This window comes from Macrotis lagotis, chromosome 1, assembly GCF_037893015.1.
Source record: "Macrotis lagotis isolate mMagLag1 chromosome 1, bilby.v1.9.chrom.fasta, whole genome shotgun sequence".
In the NCBI taxonomy this organism is placed as follows: Eukaryota; Metazoa; Chordata; class Mammalia; order Peramelemorphia; family Peramelidae; genus Macrotis; species Macrotis lagotis.
In genome coordinates this window covers 99,021,106-99,041,138 of record NC_133658.1, presented here as the reverse complement: position 1 = coordinate 99,041,138, position 20,033 = coordinate 99,021,106, and the positions used below count along the sequence as shown (strand labels likewise).

The window sequence follows — 20,033 nt, the reverse complement described above, 5'->3', positions numbered from 1 at the left end:
CAATACATGTTGAAAAAGCTTTTGATAAAATACAGCACCCATTCCTACTAAAAATACTAGAGTGTAGGAATAAATGGATTGTTTCTTAGAATAATTAGTAGTAGCTATCTGAAACCATCAACAAGCATTATATTCAATGGGGAGAGGCTAGAGGCATTCCCAATAAGATCAGGGGTGAAACAAGGATTGTCCATTATCACCACTACTATTCAATATCGTATTAGAAACGTTAGCTTCAGCAAATTAGAGAAGAAAAAACAAATTGAAGGAATTAGAATTGGGAAGGAAGAGACAAAACTCTCACTATTTGCAGATGACATGATGGTATACCTAGAGAATCCCAAGAAATCATCCAAAAAACTGCTGGAAACAATTAGCAATTTTAGCAAAGTTGCAGGATATAAAATATACCCTCATAAATCCTCAACTTTTCTATATATGACTAGCAAGATACAGCAGGAAGAGCTAGAAAGAGAAATCCCATTCAAAGTAACCTCAGGCAATACAAAATACCTGGGAGTCTATTTGCCAAGGCAAACTCAGAAACTTTTTTTTTTTTAGGTTTTTGCTAGGCAATGGGGTTAAGTGGCTTGCCCAAGGCCACACAGCTAGGTAATTATTAAGTGTCTGAGGCCCAAATTTGAACTCAGGTCCTCCTGACTCCAGGGCCAGTGCTCTATCCACTGCGCCACCTAGCCACCCCCAGAAACTTTTTGAAAACAATTATAAAACACTTCTCACACAAATTAAATCAGATTTAAATACTGGGCAAACATCAACTGCTCATGGATAGGTAGAACTAATATAATAAAAATGACATTTCTACCAAAACTACCTGTTAACTGCCCTACCAATCAAAATTCCAAAAAATTACTTTAATGAGTTAGAAAAAGTTGTAAGTAAATTCATATGGAGAAATAACAAGTCAAGAATTTCCAGGATTTTAATGAAAAAAAGTATAAAAGTAGGGGGCTTATCCCTACCCTATCTAAAATTATATTATAAAGCATCAGTCATCAAAACTATCTATATTGGCTAAGAAATAGAGTGGTGGACCAGTGGAATAGACTAGGTGCAATAGCAGGAAATGATTATAGTAATTTGCTGTTTGATAAACCCAAAAAGTCAGCTATTGGGATAAACACTCTCTTGATAAAAACTGTGGGAAAATTGGAAGTTACTATGGAAGAAACTTAGATTAGACCAACATCTCACACCCTATTCCAAGATAAGATCCAAATGGATATAGGATTTAGACATTAAAAAAATACTATAAGCAAATTAGAAGATCAAGGACTAGTTTACCTGTCAGATCTGTGGAAAGCAGAGCAGTTTATGACTAAGGAAGAGATGGAGATATCGCCAAAAACAAACTAGATGATTTCGATTATATTAAATTAAAAAACTTTTGCATAGATAAAATCACTGTAACCAAGATCAAAAGAAATGTAGTAAATAGAGAAAAAAATCTTTACAACTAATGATTCTGACAAAGGACTCATTTCTAAAATATACAAAGAACTGAGTCAAATTTTTAAAAAAAAAGCCATTCCCCAATTGACAAATGGTCAAAGGATATGCAAAGGCAATTTACAGATGAGATCAAAGCAACCCATAGCCATATGAAAAACTGCTCTAAATCATTAATTATTAGGGAAATGCAAATTAAAGCTTCTCTGAGGTACCACCTCATACCTCTCAGACTGGCCAATATGACCAGAAAGGATAATGATCATTGTTGGAAGGGTTGTGGGAAATCTGGGACACTGCAACATTGTTGGTGGAGCTGTGAGCTCATCCAACCTTTCTGGAGAGAAATTTGGAATTACTCCCAAAGAGCAACAAAAATGTGCCTACCCTTTTGATCCAGTAATACCACTACTGGGTCTATACCCTGAAGAGATGATGAAAAAGGGTAAAAAATCACTTGTGCAAAATTATTCATAGCAGCCCTGTTTGTGGTGGCAAAGAACTGGAAATCAAGTAAATGTCCTTCAATTGGGGAAATGGCTTAGCAAACTGTGGTATATGTATGTCATGGAACACTATTGTTCTATTAGAAACCAGGAGGGATGGGAATTCAGGGAAGCCTGGAGGGATTTGTATGAACTGATGCTGAGTGAGATGAGCAGAACCAGAAAAACACTGTACACCCTAACAGCAACATGGGGGTGATGATCAACCTAACAGAACGAAGAGACTAGGAGCTGGGATGGGATGGGGCAGGCTCAGGGACCGGAGGAAGAGCACAGAGTCAGGAGCTGGCAGATCAAAACAGACCTGTGTGGCTGGACTGTAGCCTCAAGAGTAAAGGTTAAAAAGTGGCTATATTGTGAAAGGCTTCAAATGTCAGTTCATACCCAATTCTGGAGGAACACGGGAGGTCAAAAGCCACAGAAATTGACCCAGTCCCAATTCCCCAAATCACCACAGTGAGAAGAAAGGCTGGATTTAAGAGTCAGGGGAGATTAAAACTCCACCCCAGACTGGCCAAAGGCATCTCTTAGTTTCCTCATCTCTGAAAACAGGGATAATCAAAGCTCCATAACCTTTTTTAAAAAATTATATAAATATTTTATTTGTTTTCCAATTATATATAATAGTTTTTACCAATCATTTTTGTAAGGTTTTGAATTTTACAATTTCCCCCTCCCTCCCTTCACTCCCACCTCCCCGCAAAAGAAGGCAATCTGATAGTCTTTACATTTGTTTCCATGATATGCACAGACCAAAACTGAATGTGTTGAGAGAAAAAACTTATTCATAAAGAAAAAAGAAAATATTAGAAATAGCAAAAATTATTTAACACATAAGATAATGAAAGCTCCAGAACCTTCCTGAAAAATCCTATATTCTTTTCGGTTACGATCACTATCATCTCACCACCACTCCAGTCTTCCTTGAACCCCTGCCTTGGGCAGAGAACTCTGCTAGGGATTGTTAAGGAATCCACACCAGCTCAAGATGTGGCGCCTATCCTCAAAGAACATCAAGAGATAACATCTATGACAAGACAGGACAGAAATAGCTAAGAATAAATACTTCAGCAGATACACAAACTCTTTGAGGCTGGGTGTATGATTCCATTCTACATATGAGGAAACTGAGATTGAGAGGGATTAAGTGACTTAGAACGACTAACTAGTTGCAGAACTAGGACTTTATTTTTTTATTTTTTTGCAAGGCAAACGGGGTTAAGTGGCTTGCCCAAGGCCACACAGCTAGGTAATTATTAAGTGTCTGAGACCAGATTTGCCTTATCCACTATGCCACCTAGCCGTCCCTAGAACTAGGACTTTAACTTGGTTCCCTAAGAGGGGAGAGAGAGAGAGAGAGAGAGAGAGAGAGAGAATATGTATATATATAAAGACACTGAGCTGAACACCATTTGAAATGTGGGGTCAGTCATGTGTGACTGCCAAGGGGAGGGAAAGTTAATGACTTCAGGAGAAACTTGGCCTTCACCTCTGCCTGCCCCAAGCTTCTGTGGAATCACCTGGAGAACTTAAGCTAGATCTAAGCACTTCATCTCTCCTCTGGTTAAAAAGTCCATAATAGTTAAGTTTTCTTCTGGATCCTCTATTTATGTTGTCATTGATTATTTCTCTCTGATTATTCCTCGTCTGATTTCCATTTGGAGTGATTTGATCCTAAATTTTATTACCATGTAATCTGAATACACATAATGACTATAATTACCACATGGCAGCAAACAGCTCTCCCATTGAAGGAAGACCTAAATTTAGGGCTTCCTGACAAAAGCAGCCTTGGGTTGGTAGGGCTGACTGCATGACTAAAGGCTGCCATCCTTTGAAACTAAAGATGGAGTTCTTGTCCCAGCACCATAAGGTAGGTATCTATCTGCTAGAGAGATTCTTGGACCCAACCAACATTTCAGATAGGAATGGTCCTGGTCCCTCTCATAGCCTTACTTTCTGGATAAATACTAGTCTCCGGTGGGGTATCTACTTGGCCTCCTATCTCTTTTCTGGCTATACCTAACCCATGTCCTGAGTACCATCTAGGTAGTCTTCCATCCTTGAAAAACTAAGGAAATTGAGGCCCAGGAAGGCAAAATGACTGATTAACCCAAAGACTTCCATAGGGACTCAGAAGGACAACTTGGATAGAATCTAGGTTTTTGGATATTTTAATATGCCCCACCAAACTGAAAATGACCTAATGTTTCCTTATTTTGATAGAGGCAATATGGTGTATCAGAAATAGGGTTGTCTGAATTCAAGAGGATCTGAATGTCTAGTGTCATAGGCTAGAATGAATGGCTAGATGGAACAATTTGTATTAAAAAAAATCCACAAGCATGAGAGAACTAAAGCTAGACAAGTCTTATGTGAAAAATATCTGAAATCCCTTTGGCAGTCTGATGAAGCCTCTTTACTCTTTTTCAAACTCAGGGTTTTAAATGTATAAAATAAAATACATAGGATTACAAAAGAAATCAATTATATTAAAATAAAGATGTAATTTTTTTTCCTCATCCAAGTTCACTAGGGAGGAAAAAGGAATCTATTGATCCTAAACCAAGAATCCCCCCATCCTAGTTTTAACACCTCATTTTGTAGAGAATTAAGATGCCTTGCTCATGATCACAGAGGTAGCAGCTGAAATATGTGGAATTTGAACTCTCAACAGTGATTTGGTCTATCATTTACCCAGACAAATGAAACAATCCTGAAAAAAAGGCTGTTTGGCCTTCCCTTAAAAGCCTCTGCTTGAGGTGGCTTCACCAGGACTAAGGGTCCTCAGTCAGTTCCAATCGTGCTGGGAGGTTTTTCTGTACATCAGAAGGAAATCTGTCTCTATGCTGTTTCTGCTGTTTTTCCTTAGTTTTGTCCTCTGAGGGAAGGCCAATTATTCCTCCTCCATGTGACAGTCTTGTCAACTACTTTGAAGATAGGCTGCCATGTTTTTTTCCAACTTTCTCTTTCTTCTCCAGACTAGATCTTCCATTTCCTTCATGTGGTTCTAGTATGTTGTGATCTCTGGGACCTGATTTGGGTCAATGGTTCTATTTTGTCAGTGTTCTTCCTAAGAACATGAGAGAAGCTGTAACCACCTATCTATAGTCTGATCAGGGCACCTGGAGTCAGATAGGAGTAAAGAGGCTTCATCAGACTGCCAGAGAGGTTTATGAAACAAAAATGATTAACAACCTCCTCCTATATTCCCTATAAGATAAGAGGTCAAAAGATTCCCTGAGGTTGCCCCTCATACCTTGTATATGGCAGAAATAATAAAAAAATGGTAATAGTCAATGTTGAAGGAAGGATAAGCACACTAATACAATGCAGATGGGAGTTATGAAAGGGTATAACCATTTTGGAAAGCAATTTGGAATTAGGCAAATGAAGTGACTAACATGTCCATGTCCTTCAAATGGCCTTATACCCTATGGAAGCCATCAATAAGAGGTAAATCCCATATACCCTAGAATATTTATAACAAGACTTTTTGTGATAGCTAAGAATTGAGAACAAAGTAGAAGTCCATCAGCTGAAAGACAGTTAAACAAATTGTGGTACATGAATGAAATCATGTGTGTAGGGGGCAGCTAAGTGGTGTAGTGGATAAAGCTCAGGAGGACCTGAGTTCAAATGCGATTACCCAGCTATGTGATCTTGGGCAAGCCATTTAACCCTATTGCCTTGCAAAAACCAAAAAAAAAAAAAAAAATCAAGTGTGTGATATATAGACAAGCATGGCAAAATTTATATGAATTGATGTAGTAAAGTCAGCAGAGCCAAGACAACAGTATACACAGTGATCACAATAACATAAATGAAAAAAAAAACAACACAACAAAGAGCAAAAAGGCCTCTACAGAGATATGAGAGGACACCTCAACCTACCTAGAGATGGCAGGTCAAACAGGTGTTACACATAGCATATGTATTCAAATTTTTTTCAATATTTCTATCAGTTGGGTGATTCCCCCCCCCTCCAAACAATATTGTTTGATATATGAGATGGCTCCCTGGGAGGGGCACTTGGGATCCTATGATGATGTAAAAAAAAAAGACATCAGTAAAAACATATTTAAAAAGTGAAAAAGAATCACCCTTGGCCTAAAGAAATTCTGAGATCTCTTGTTTAATACTAAAATCTAATGATATTATGATTCTGAGTTCAGTGTTCATTCAGTTTCAGGAAAGCAAAGAATACCTCTCTCTTCAAAATTTGGGCTTTTGGTCATCTCATGTTATTATTTCAGGCGCCCTAAGCCTAAAGAAAATTAGACTGGGCACCAAAGAACAAAGAATGGAACAAAGAATGACCACTCTTTTACCAGTGTAACCATGGAGGGGGCTAGGGACAGATGATAGACAGATGATAGATTCTTGGGAAACCCGTAAGTGAGGTAAAATGGGGGCAGGAACTGCTCTCTACTGCATGAACTGACTGGTCATTTGTTTCGCTGGAGCTTCAGGGGTCACATGGTGAGACAGACTTGGAATTCATTATTATCATCATCATCATCATTATTTATTATTATTATTATTATTATTATTACTGTTCCTTTTATGATTTGGAAACCTAAGCTGTAAATATTTAAATGACTCTTGCACAGCCCTGCTGAGGAGACCTTTTATATGCAGTGCCATCATCAGGGTCAGAATTTCCTCCCAAGTAATATATCCATGGGAAAATCTGTCAGGAAAACCATCTGGATGGGGAAGGGGTAAGGTCTGTTGCTAAGTAAAAGTAGGCCACAGTGAAAATCCATTCATTCGCTTGACCACAAGGACAGCCTCGTGTCTCTCAGGAAGAACAGGTGTAGTGGCCAGAACAATAGTGGGGAGAACAGAACCCCATGGCAGTGAGGAAGCTGAGGAGTCAGTGCCAGGTCCTCTGCAGGGCAGGGGCTGGGCAGCTCCTCTGACACTGCCCACTGTCACTACTCCAGCTGTGGAGACCCTCTGCTTCTGCCCATGCCTCCAGTTGCATTTTCCCTAGACAAGGAGCTCCACCTGCAGCTCGTCACCTGCTCAGATTCTGGGCTGAGAAGTCCACTGTCACCAGCGAGTAGCTCCAGGACCCTGGCCACATCACTTGCCTTTCTTAGTTTTCTCCTCTGCAAATCAGGTTTGAGAGTACATGCATTAGCCATCCCTCTCACGGAGTTGCTGAAGGTTTGTCAGCTACTAGGATGCCTTCTAGAAAGGTAAGTTGCTGTGTTTGCCAAGAGCTCTCATCTCTAATGACTGCACCATCACCACCCAGAGTCTGGGAGAAGGGCAGGATGGAAGACTTCTTGGGTCTCAGGAAGTGGTGTGAAGTGCTGAGGATGCACAGACATTCTGTCCTATATTCTAACAGGGAAAGACCACAGAGATGGGGAGTTGTGGACAGGGAGCTTTGGTTAAAAAGCTATGGATAACCATAGACAAATAAAACACTGGGGATTCTACTGCCAAGACAAACCCAGGAATTATTTGAACACAATTACAAACTACTTTTCACACAAATAAAATCAGATAAATGTTAAAAGCTCGTGGATAGTCAGAACTAACACACACACAAAAAACCTTCTACCTAAATAAAACTGCTCATTCAGTGCTAAACCAATCAAACTGCCAAAAAATCACTTTATTGAGCCAGAAAAAAATAGTAACAAAATTCACTGAGAATAAAAGGTCAAGAATATTAATTAATGAAAAAAATCTGCAAGAAAGGTGGCTTAGTCATAGCAGATCTAAAATTATATTATAAAGCAACAATCATTCAAAACTGTCTAGCTAAGAAAGGGTGGTGGATCAGCAGAACAGATTAGGTACAAAAGAAACAGTAGTAAATGACTACAGTCATCTTTTGTTGATAAGTCCAAAAATGACAGTTTCCAAAATAAGAACTCACTAAGAAAAACTGCTGGAAAAACTAGAAAAATGTGGCATTAACTAGGCATAGATCCATATCTAACACCCTATACCAGGATAAGACTGAATTGGGTTCAGGATATAAATATAAAAAGTGACACCATAAGTCAGAAGAACAAAGAATAGTTTATCAGTCAGATCTATGAGAAGCAGAGAAGTTTATGACCAAAGATGAGATGGAGAACATTATAAAATGCAAAATGGACAAATTTGATTACATTAAATTAAAAAGGGTTTGCACAAATAAAACCAATGCAACCAAGATTAAAAGAATGCAGTAAGTTGGGAAACTATTTTTAGGTGTTTTTTCTTAAACCACTAGTGCTTCTGATAAAGGATTCATTTCTAAAATATATAGAAAACTAAGTTAAATTTATGAAATACAAGACATTCCCCAAATGATCCTGTCAAAAGGATATGAACAGGCAGTTCTCAGATAAAGATATTAGAGTTAATCTATAGTCATGTGAAAAATCGCTCTAAATTATTATTGATTAAAGAAATAAAAATTAAAACAACTCTGAATTACCACCTCACACCTCTCAGATTGGTCAATATGACAAAAAGGAAAATGATCAATGTTGGAGGGGATGTGGGAAAACTAGGACACTAGTACATTGTTGGTGGAATTGAGAACTGATCCAACCTTTCCCAAAGCAAGTTGGAATTATGCCCAAAGGGCAATAAAATCGGGCAAACCCTTTGATCCAGCAACTATCACTACCAGGTTTGGATTCCAAAGTGATCACAAACATGTACAAAAACATTTATAGTAGCTCTTTTTTTGTAGTGGCAAAGAATTGAAAATTGAGGGGATGCCCAACAACTAGGGAATGGCTGAAGAAATTTTGTTACATGAAAGTGATGAAGTACTATTGTTCTGTAAGAAATCATGAAGACCGGACACTTTGGGAAAGCCAGGAAAAATTTGCATGAAAGATGCTGAGTGAAGTGATCAGAACCAAGAGCACACTGTATACATTAACAGCAATATTGTGTGATGATCAACTATGATGGATTTGTTCATCTCAGCAGTGTGGTAATCAAAGACAGTTCTAACATTCAGAGAAAAACTATGGAGTCTGAATGCAGACAAAAGCTTACTATTTTCAATTTTTGAAATGTTTTATACTTTATGGATTTTTCCTCTCATAATTTTTTTTTCCTTTTTGGTCTGATTTTTCTTTTGCAACATGATTAACATGGAAAATATGTTGAACATAATTTTACATGTATAACCTATATTACACTCCTTTCTGTCACAATGAGAGGGGAGGGAAAGGAAGGGAGAGAGAAAAATATGAAACTCAAAAACTTACCAGAAAATGGTTGTTGAAAGCTATCTTTCCAAAGTAAGTTGGAAAAATGAATAAATTAATTAAAAAAAAGAAAGAAAAGCTATGAATATGGAAAGTAGGATCATACAGGAAAAGATGGACATTCTCCTTTCAGATGCAAAGATAGATATAATTGGACCTGGAGAATTGCTGGGTTGGGGGGCTTGGTCAGGATGGGGGGATGTTTTGAAAGGACCAAAGGCAGTCAAAAGGAGAAGATGGTAGAGAACCAAGTGAGCAAATAGCTGAAGTCTGCTATGAAAGAGTGAGCCAGGTTAGGGAGTCAGCACAAATAAGGGAAGAAGGAGGGCCCAGGGCAGAAGCTCCAAGACACGATCTCTGGGAATGAAGTGCATTGAATCATGGCTGGATCGGCTTGAAACCAGGTAGGCCAGGTTGGAGCTGGGGGTGGAATTCCCAGGCACAAACAACAAAATGAATTGACCAAGGTCATGCCATTCTTGTTCTTAAATCAAGTTGCCTCTCTCAGAGGGTGAGGGATTATGAAACCTCACTTGACTCTCCAAGTAAAATGACAGTCATTATTAATTTGGAAAGCAAATTTATCTCATATGGCACTTCTTTTGGTTAGGGAGGGAGAGGAGGGAATACTCTCCTAAAAAGAAGACAAAAACTTTTTGTGATAAGCAAAAAAAATGGAAACAAAGTACACACCCATCAACGGAAGAACAAAACCAGTTTGGCATAATGAAAATACAGAAAATTATTGCACCTGATGAAAGGGCAGGTTAATAGGAAATCTGGGAAGTGACAAGATTGGAGTGAAGTGATCCACAGGAAGCCTAGAGGAGACAACATGCTCCAGACAACAATCATCTCAACAGCAGCACTGCCAGGCAGCTCCGCTCAGAGGCAATGACTACTTTTGATTCTGGGGAACAGATGATGAAATTCATCTCCCTCCTCAGAGATGGGGGGCAGCCTGTGGCAGCCATGGGTACAAAATAATGGATTATTCACCATCAGATTCAGTCACTGTGGTAGTTAAGGATTTGTTTGTGTGCAGCTTTTTAAAGCTTAAAGTTAATATTTTTATTTATATTCTTTGTTTTTAATATCATTTTCCTCCTCCCTCCCCTATCCAATGAGCCAAAGGGGGGGGGGGAGCAGTTCAGCAATATCGTATTTTGATTAGTTTTACTCAGTTGTTTTTCTGTTTTGAGAGGGTTCTATGAAAGAGGCAATCCTGAAAAAGGACTGCAGTGACTTTTTTTTTGTTTTGTTTTTGTTTTTAGGTTTTTGCAAGGCAAATGGGGTTAAGTGGCTTGCCCAAAGCCACACAGCTAGATTGATGGCAGTGACTTTTAAAAAGCAACACCAGAATTTAATAATTCCAACCGCTCCTCTCCATGCCCCCCCCCCCCGAAACAGTAACTAAAAGCAAGGCAACAACATTCAGTAATGTGAGCTCAAAACCTCGAGAGTCCTTCCTCAGGAAACTAGTGATGCCTGCCTGCCTTCCTGCATCCTTTTCTCTCCCTCTTCCACTTTGGTCATAGTCAGCCTCAGATGCTGCTTCACCTTGAGCACCTGAGAAGGCTCCCCTGGGGATGCCCAGAGGTATTCTGGGCCAAGGTTCTGCTGGAACCGCTAGCCATCCTCACTGGACAGACCTCCATCTGGAAGAATTAGACCTCCTAGAACAAAATCCACCTCTGTCCTCTTGCCTCTCTCCCAGAATCTTCCCATCCTTCTTCCCAGTCTAGATCAATCTAATCTAATAGGGAGCGCCATCCTAACATAGCGAGTGAGCCTGGAAGCTCTGACTTCAAGGCCTCTCCCCTCCATGGGAAGCCGAAGCCACACTGGACAGCTTGAGTCCATCAGGGACCTACATCGGCCTCTCTGCAAACATCACCTGCTCTTTGTGGTTGTGCCCCCCCAGGACCGCACAGAAGCCATTGGGCCCTTGGCACAGCAGGCCCTATCCAAGAGCCATCATGCCCACTTTGAGTATTTTCTTCCCTTGGCTAAAATCTACACCAAGGCCCCTCCCCATCTCGGCTGCCCTCCAGATCCTCCTCAGCTTATCCACGTCCTTCTCAAAGTGAGGCACCCAGAACCAACTTCAGTCTTCTCCCGAAGAAGCCCAAGCCCTGTGAGCCCCTCAGGCTAACTCAGAGGGAGCTCCAAGGCTACCCAGCTTTTACCAGCGGCCGTCTCACCTCACCTGCCCATTCCTAGGCTCAGCACATTGCCTTTTTGCATCCAAGAGTAAGATTTTACATTGATTCCTATTGAATTTCGTCTCATCAGAGTCAGCTCAATCCTCTTGCCTGGCTAGTTTTTTTTATTCTTATTCTCTTCAGTGTGATGCCATCTGTCAGTTGGATGGTCACACCTTTTGGGCATGCCCAGCCATAAGCAGGGCAGCCACATGATCGAGATTAAGGAGATGCCTAACCACCACAAGGCAGGAGGGTCTGGATGATCCAAGAGGATCCAACTTACCTTGACATGGTGTCATGAAACACAGCTCCCTGATTATACAGAGGAGAAGACTAAGACCCAGAGAAGCCCCGACCACTTTCAGAAACATGAAATGCCAGCAGTGGGGAGGCAACCTCAAGGGGCACCCCCCCAGTCACCCCTTCCAGAAGGCCACAGCACACTGAAGGCCTGAGGTCACCCAGTTAGCTGGTTAATGCCAGGGCTAGCAAATGAAAAGTACCTGACATAGAGGAAGAAGCTCACTCACAACACCATCTCCCCCCACTCCCAGTGTGGGAGACGCAGACCCCACAGCCCAGACACACAGCCACCATGACCATGATGACACAAGTACTTACCCGGTGTAGGGACCCAAGGCAGACCTTGGCAGCCAGGAGGCACACAGTGGGATCGGAAGGACGAAGCTTCAGGCACTCCTTTAGCACGCACACAGCATAGGCCGACTGTCAAAACAAGTGGGAAGGAGAGACAGCATCACTCATAAGACCCACAGGAACAGCTACAGGGCTGCCAGCCCACCCCACCAGTCAGTCTTCTGGGTGGTGAGAGGGTCCTCTCACCCCACCTCCAGGCCTTGGCTGCAGCCAGGGCAGTTCCTTTTGGGGGATGTGGCCAGTCAACATGAATGAAATAAGAGATAGCACAGTACTGGGAAAAGGAAGAGAACACCCTCATGGAGCCAACCCTCATCCTTATGGGGAGATTCTAAGACAAAAGCAAAGCCCAGGCCAAAGGTGGCTGGTCTCAGGTCACACCCAGTGCCAGAACTAGCCCTGGACCCAGAATGCCCTCTCCGTTTACACATGGATAGCCGCCTGCCTTTTCTTCCTCCATACCAAAGCCTGACCACTTTCAGAAGCATGAAATGCCAGCAGTAGGGAGGCAGCCCCAAGGGGCGCCCCCCAGTCACCCCTTCCAGAAGGCACAGTACATTGAAGACCAGACTTGGAGTCAGTAAGACCCACACTCATCTGTCTGCATCTCAGCCTCAGCTGTCAAATGGGGACATTGACTGCAGCACCTTCCTAGAATCAGACTGCTGGAGGCTCAAAGGCAATAACGCAAAAAAGGGGTGAGCAAACTGAAAGAGCTCTTATTGTAGAGGGGAACCATCAACATCTCACCAGGAGCTCAGCAGACGCTTCCCCTGCTCAGACGGGTGAGGGACCTGTTGGGGAGAACACGGGGTTCCAGACAAGGGAAGGGAACTTCTCCAAATGTGTAGATGACACACACATACATGTGAACACACAGTCAAACGCACACCAGTGCCTATGGGTGGACTCAAAGGTGACACACACCACACACCCCAGAATATGGGAGCACAAACCCCATCAGGAGCTGAAGATCTGGGGAGAGACTAGGGAGCACAGTCTACCCTATGGGCCTTCCAAGCTCTCCATTCTCCCCTCCCCAAGCACAGTCTGATCCTCCTCTTCAGAGAAGTGGCCAGCCCTCTACCACAGCCCTTCCCCTCTACCAAGCTGCTTTTCCTAGTCTGGCCTGGGCCCTCCAACCTACTACAGGCACTTTAAGTCAGTTCAATAGGTTGTCCAAAAAAGAAGGAAACTCTCTCCTTATTAGGAGCTCAAAGATGCTCCTGAAATCAAGGAGATGAAAGGCCAAAAAGGGAAGCAGACAATAGGGCTGAGCAGAATGAGGGATGGGAATTCCCTTCCTGCCCTGCCCTCTAGGAGGGCAACTTTTAGCTAGAGAAAATCAAGGAAAGAGCATGGGAAGAAGGATCACAGCTTCGAGCAGGGAGGGCTCAGTAGGAGCTAAGGACATCAGAGAAGAGGAGGCCCTTGAAGGAGCTGCCTTTCCTTTCTCCTTTGTCCGCTAGACACAAGGCTACTTTGGCAGCTGAGAAGGGAAGGGACATAGGAAGAAGGGGAGAAAAGAAGGCAAGGGTCTGTGACACCCAAGATCCTCTCCCTTCCCCCTGCCTTGTCAGTCTCAGGCCAGCCTTCTCCTACTCTGGGGCGGCTGACCTTTGGAACTGGATCCTTGGAATGCTGAATCCTCTAACTTTGACCTCCCCAATCCCCATCAAGGGATACTACTTAAGGAGTCATCTGAGGACTCCACAATTAGGAGCTGAGGTGGGGATGGGGACAGGCAAAAGAAGAGGGGCTTTAAAAAAATGGGGGTTACCTAGCAACTGAGTCTGTGCTTTTACTGAGAAAACCAACAGAAGGAGTGACCTAAATCATCGAACTCGTATGTTATTACTGCAGGATGATGTGCCAGATATATTTATATCTCCCAGCCTAACCTTCTGGAAGGCCTATTGGGGGCGATCTCAGCCATGGAACCTCAATTCCAACTTTAGGGTCCTGATAGAGAGGCAATCTTAAATGTCCCCCTCTTCCCCCCCAATTGAGGTCACCCTCTTCAGAGACTGCTGTTGAAACAGCACAGATGGGTCTACTTAATCTACAAGGATCAATTCCCAGAGAGACCTTCTGCTGCAGCAAATAACCCTTGGAAGGACTCCCACATCATCATTGGCTGCTCCCCAACAAAACCTCGACCCTCAGTGCTGAGCATGTTCAAGTAGCAGCATCAGTCATGAGGTGGTCACACATGGGGCATGGGCTTCTCAGAGGGACTCTCCATCTCTTCTACAGACTCAGCTACCTAGAAATTGAAATCCAAGGCCAGGTCCTGAACTTGGATGACATTTAAAAAATACAGAAGATCAAGAGAATGACTTCATGTGGGACTAGAGAATTTAGGCACTGGAAGGAAACAAGAGATTGTTTGTACTAAAACCTTTATCTGACAGGCCAAAGGTCAGGAGGGAAGACGGAAAAGAAAAGGGCTGCCGTGGAGCAATCCTGAGCTGAGCAGCCTGAGGTGAGAGGGTGTGTGTGTGTGTGTGTGTGTCTGTGTGTGTCTGCATGTGTCTGTGTATGTGTCTGTGTGTCTCTGTGTGTCTGTCTCTACACACAGTCAATACTTCATGAACAGTGGTGAAAGAGCATCTCAGTTACTCTACTGAGACCACCTCCCAAACTGCAGTGTGAAGAGATCTAAGAGCGCCCGTTGGCTAGGATGGTATCTTGGAACATCAGTTTCCTCACTTGCAAAATGGAGATGTGACCATCCCCACCCATCCCAGGTCAATGCCCCCAGACCTGCACTGCCACTGGTACAAATGCCCCCTCAATGGCCCTCTTAGGCTGGCCAGAGGCCTAGCCTCCTGAACCTAGAGTCTGGAAGGTGTTTCTCCCCTGGTGGAGGGACCAGAGGACAGGGTTTCAGGCTGCCTCCCGGGATGTCCCTGCCAGGTCACTTCCCTCTCTGACCCTTGGGTTCCTAGTCTATAGAAGGACCCAAGGACCTCCAAAGTGCCTTCCACCCCTAAGTCCATGACCCTGCACCTTGAATCCGGTTCACTTGGTACAGACTTGGTGTGCATGTAGGAGCTTCAGGTTCCTGGGCCTAGAGGGCAGGCAGAGGAGAGCTCCCCAGGGCTGCCAAGGAGAGCTGTTAATCAATATTTGTGCATTTTTATTCCAAGTTCTGAGAACAGACTTTTTGACTAGTGGGGGCAGGAGTAATGGGGGATAGCTGGTATCATTGCCCTGTCTGGAGAGGAATTCCTCAGATCCCAGCCCCCCCAGCTGTAGTCCTGATCCTAGCTCTTTTCTCCACCTTCCCCGCCCCCCCACCCAGCCAGCCTCCACGAGGAGGCTTAGGCAAGGCAGATTCTAGGCAAGGCCTCCTCAGAGAATGCTTCAGGACTAGAAGGGATGTTGCCCAGATGGGAGGGAGGGGCAGAGAGGAGGGAATTCCCTCAGCCCCATAAAAGGTTCAGGGTATTTACAGCTCTTAGATCAATCTGCAACCTCCTGCCACATTACTTCCTCTGACAGCCCCCACCCAACACCCTGTCCAAGGAAGACTGCTTAAAATAGACATTTATGCAAGTCTGATTCTGATCTGAAGGCAGGACAAGGGGGCTGGAGCAGCACACTGGTGGGGAGAGTGCCACCTCCCCCAAGACTCTGCCCATCTGAGTGGGAGTGCCCTTTCCTAACCAAGGTTTTGTCATTCTTCCTTGGCCTGGTGGCTAGTTCTAGCAGCTACCCCCCCCAGGACAGGAAGCACCAGTCCCTGCTTCTTATTTCCAGAACTCCCTCAAAAAGCCCCAGAGACCCGGGTCTGCCCAGCCAGCAAGCAGTGAACCCCGGGATGGGCACCTCTTAGAAGACCGATCACAAGTGTGGAGCCGGAACCAGACCATGCACACCCCAGGGAAACTCATCATGTTACACGCATGTGCGTATATATAGACAAAGGCACACAAGCATAGCCAGCAGTCAGGCAATGCATAGACATTCCCACCACCCCCCAAAAATGTACAAAGGAACATCCAACCACTCACTCATACCCATGACAATGCAGAAATCTCATTTTCTCCTTAAGTTAGAGACAGGAAATGAATTTCAGCGTCTACCCTGCCCCATCCCACAAACCCACACACCCATCCAAGTTACTCAGCCCCAGGAGAAAAAGGAGGGAAGGAAAGGGGATCTTTCCCTGGATAAAGCATGATGGGGGGGTGACAGCACAGGACCTCCATGGCCTTACCTTGCCACATGCCATCAAGGAGAGGGCCAGCTGGTACCAGAGATGGTATTCTTCACAAGCAAACTTGATGGCCCGTTCCAGGCACTGCAGATGCAAAGAGCATCAGAGTTAGAGGCACCACGGCCCCCCAGACATCTGACCAAGAGCCTCCTCCCTGGACTCGGAGTCAGAAAGGCCCAAGTTTGAATTGTGTCCAGATGTGCCTACCTCTGTAAGGTTGGGCCTCCTGGGCTTCAGCACAAACTGGGGGCTGACTTGACTTCTTAGAGAGTCCACCCAGCATATGACAAGTGGATATTGGCACAACTGAGTAACCTTGGCCAACTCCCTTCCTTGACTCTATTTCATCTGTAAAACCACCCACTAGCTTCCCTATCTCACAAGATTATTGTGATGATTGGACAAAATGAAGTCTCTGAAAAATGCTTCTGAAAAGTTAAAAGGGGTCTCTATCAGACTACCTCACCGTGATCATGATCGTGATCATCATCCCTTCTCTTGTTCTTTACCTTCATAAAATAATGGAGCTAAAAATGACACCAGGAAGAAGTCAGGGGAGATCAGAAGAGACATCTGTCTGGACGAGGCTAAAGGGGATGTTCTGAGGGAGCCCATATTGGCGGATACTCTGCTGGAGCACTAGCCATGGCTAGGGTCACAAAGGAGATGAAGGCATAGGAACAGTTGGGCTCAGACAAGATCCAACCAAGGGCCCCTTCAATTTCCTGAACACTAGATTTGGCAGAGCTTGACACCATGCTTGTGCCCAGCAGGCGCTTCATAAATGCCCACTGACTTGTCTTGAGCCCCAGCTCCTGCCCTGGGCTTCTGACTGGAGGGTTATTCTAAATGACCAGCCTGAGACCCCACCAAGATAAATATGGGAGCCAATTCCCTCAGTCTCCCAGGTCAGGAAAGGAAGTCCCAACCTCCCACCCCAGCCCATGGACTCCAGAGGATGGACGGGGGAAAGGACAAGTCAGTGCAGAAGCTTCCCCCTTGTGATATAGTCGAGGCACAGGGTCCTGTCTGGCTGGCTGCCCCCCCCCAACTTGCCTCTAACCCTTCACTATCCCAGGGGGAGCTTTGGCCCAAGGAGAAAAACGACCCCCGCTGAAGTGGAGGTGCCGGCCAGCCTGTACCTCTGAGAGTATGACATACTGCCCCCTTCTGCCCAACGTAATGCTCAGAAGGTCATAGACCACAGAGGCATCCTGGAGACTGATGGCCCGGTCTTGTTTCTGCTCTGGTAAACGGCTCAGAACCACTTCCCGGGTTGCCTGCAAGTGAAAGAGAAGTCGGGGATGAAAATTCCTTAAGTCCTAGAGACAGATGGGTCACCCACTCCCCAGACAAGCACGTCTGCCTTCCTGGCATCCTGGCCATTCCCTGGCATCAGCAGTGCCCAGTCAGGCGCATGACAACAATTAGATAAAGCCCTCAGGCTGTCCTGCTGCTTCTGAGGCCAGGATGCCCAGGCATTCCAGTTAAGAGCAGCCTCCTAGCTCAGACCCAGAAGCTTGCTCTGTAGGGCTGTCTTGAAATCACAGAAAGCACCAACAGTCTTAATTTAAAAAAACAAACAAACAACTATTTTGGGTAGGGAAGGGTCAGTTCTCTTTCTAGGTCACAGAAGAAGAACTCAGGTAATGAAAGAGGATAAGAGACTAATTCAGAGAGCCCTCATCCTAAGAAGACCCATAGCTTCCTCCCATAAAAATTTTCCTTCTCTCTACAACTAGGAGGGGTCTAAATTCAAATTATGTCTCAAACACTTCTTGTGTAGCCCTAGGTAAGTCATATAACCTCTTTGCCTCAGCTTCCTCATCTGTAAAATGGGAACAATAACAGCCGCTCCGTTCCAGGGTTGCTGTGAGGACCAAGCAAAAGAACCGGTCAGGAGCTCTGTAAATGCTGGCTACTCTTATCATACAATGCCTTATGAAAGCTGTTATTTTAAGTACTTGAAGGTTCAAAAAGCCCCACCTCACTTGATACTCCCAACTCTAGGAGGCAGGAGGTTTTGATCCCCATTGGAGGAAACTGCAGAAGAGAAATGAAGGGACCTGCCCAGGGACACCCAGCCAGTCAATTCTTCCCCATCCAAGGCAAGCTTTTCTAGGGACACTCACCCCTACCAGGGAACTCTGCTCAGGTTCATGACCTCCCTCCTTGAGGACCAGACCCACTCCTTTCTACCCCCCAGGTCTGTCCACATCAAGGACCCTCTCTCCTCCTCTCTCATAAAAGACTCCTCTTCTGAGCTCACCAGCAGACTCCTTTCTCTTCAGTCTCTGCCCTCATACTCACAACTCTGGTTTCCCCTTAGCAAGTTTGCAGATTTAGCAGAAGGCTCCTTGGGAAAAGGAATAAGGTGGGGAGAACTCTCCAATTCAAGGCTCCATGAAACTTTTCCTGGTCTCATAACTGCCCTCCCCTGTATTCATTTTCCCTATTTTTATTTTGCATTTACTTATGTACAAGTTCTTCCAGTAAGACTGCTTCCTTCTGTTCACCTCTCTCCCTAGTGCCTGGCAGAGGGAAGGAAGGGCTTAATAAATACTTTTCAATTCACTGATTTGCTTCCTGCCATCCGTAAGATTTGATTCCTCTTGCCAGGGAAACAGACTGAATCCTAAGTAATTCAGTTTGAACAGGACAGACTCTGAAAGAGGGAGGTTGGGGGAAGTGGATTTTCCAAGCTGGCCTCGTTAGGCAGTACTAAGTGGAGTGGCACACTAGGGTATATCTCTCCAAATCCCAAGTTGTACATGCCACCCTATCATTTGATAATGGCTGAGATTAAAAATGAAAATAGATGGAGATACAACAACTGAGCCCAAGTCCAGATTTTACCTCATGTTAGCCACATGAACAACAAGTCACTTAACCCCTTTAAGGCTGTTTCCTTATTATAAAATGGGAACAGCAACGTGGGCACAATATAACCTTTCAGGGTTGTAAAGTATAAAGCATCTAAGTCTGGCCTCTTGCTATTTTCTTCTTAATTTGATGACAGATGACAGACTTGGAGTCATCTACTCCAACCAACAAGAAAGAAGACAGGGGTGGCTAGGTGGCATAGTGGATAAAGCACTGGCCCTGGAGTCAGGAGTACCTGGGTTCAAATCCGGTCTCAGACACTTAATAATGACCTAGGCTTGTGGCCTTGGGCAAGCCACTTAACCCTGTTTGCCTTGCAAAAAAAAAACCTAAAAAAATAAAAGAAAGAAGACAGGAGGAGCTTTCTTTGCATGGCATCATGCATCCCCCATGCTGGGGAAGTCAAAGGGTTACATACTGGTCCTAAATCCCCTCAGCTAGAGGTCAACTAATCCCTGCTCAAGTGCTACTAGTAAAGAAACCTTAACTCTCAGAGGGTCTATACCCATACTGGAATGGGGGGACCTTTGGAAGACAACAAAGTCTTAAAAGACCCCAAGGAATGACTTTTTAATGGTGGAATTTCACTAAGGGAGATACTTTTGGGTGTGGAGGGCTACCCAATCCCTTGAAGTCATCTACTGCATAGGCAACTGCCTCTTCTGCCTAGAGAAGCTGCCCAGGGTCCCTGGGGAGGAATCACATGAGCCTCTGACTCCCAAAGCCTCAGGAAGAAGTGAGGAGCTCACCATGGCCTCCATGTGGTTCAGAGGGTAGAGAAGTGCCAGTGAGATTCTCCTTGTTAACAAAATCTTCCCATGCATGACCAAGGGAAGGGGGCAGAGAA

General features: G+C 44.3%; 1 protein-coding gene across 4 annotated transcripts in view; it reads right to left on the bottom strand.

Annotated features, from left to right (window-relative positions):
• The window catches only part of TTC7A (tetratricopeptide repeat domain 7A), a 182,143-nt gene that overhangs the window by 85,956 nt on the left and 76,154 nt on the right, over positions 1-20,033 (bottom strand). For all 4 annotated transcript variants that reach the window (XR_012472232.1, XM_074205337.1, XM_074205346.1 and 1 more), the window contains exons 9-11: positions 17,446-17,583; positions 16,304-16,387; positions 12,043-12,147 (exon numbers count right to left, since the gene is read on the bottom strand). Coding sequence is in view for 3 of the 4 variants with exons in the window: in XM_074205337.1 (XP_074061438.1) it covers positions 12,043-12,147; positions 16,304-16,387; positions 17,446-17,583 (327 nt within the window). In the remaining variant the exon portion in view is untranslated. The remainder of the gene's footprint in view (positions 1-12,042; positions 12,148-16,303; positions 16,388-17,445; positions 17,584-20,033) is intronic.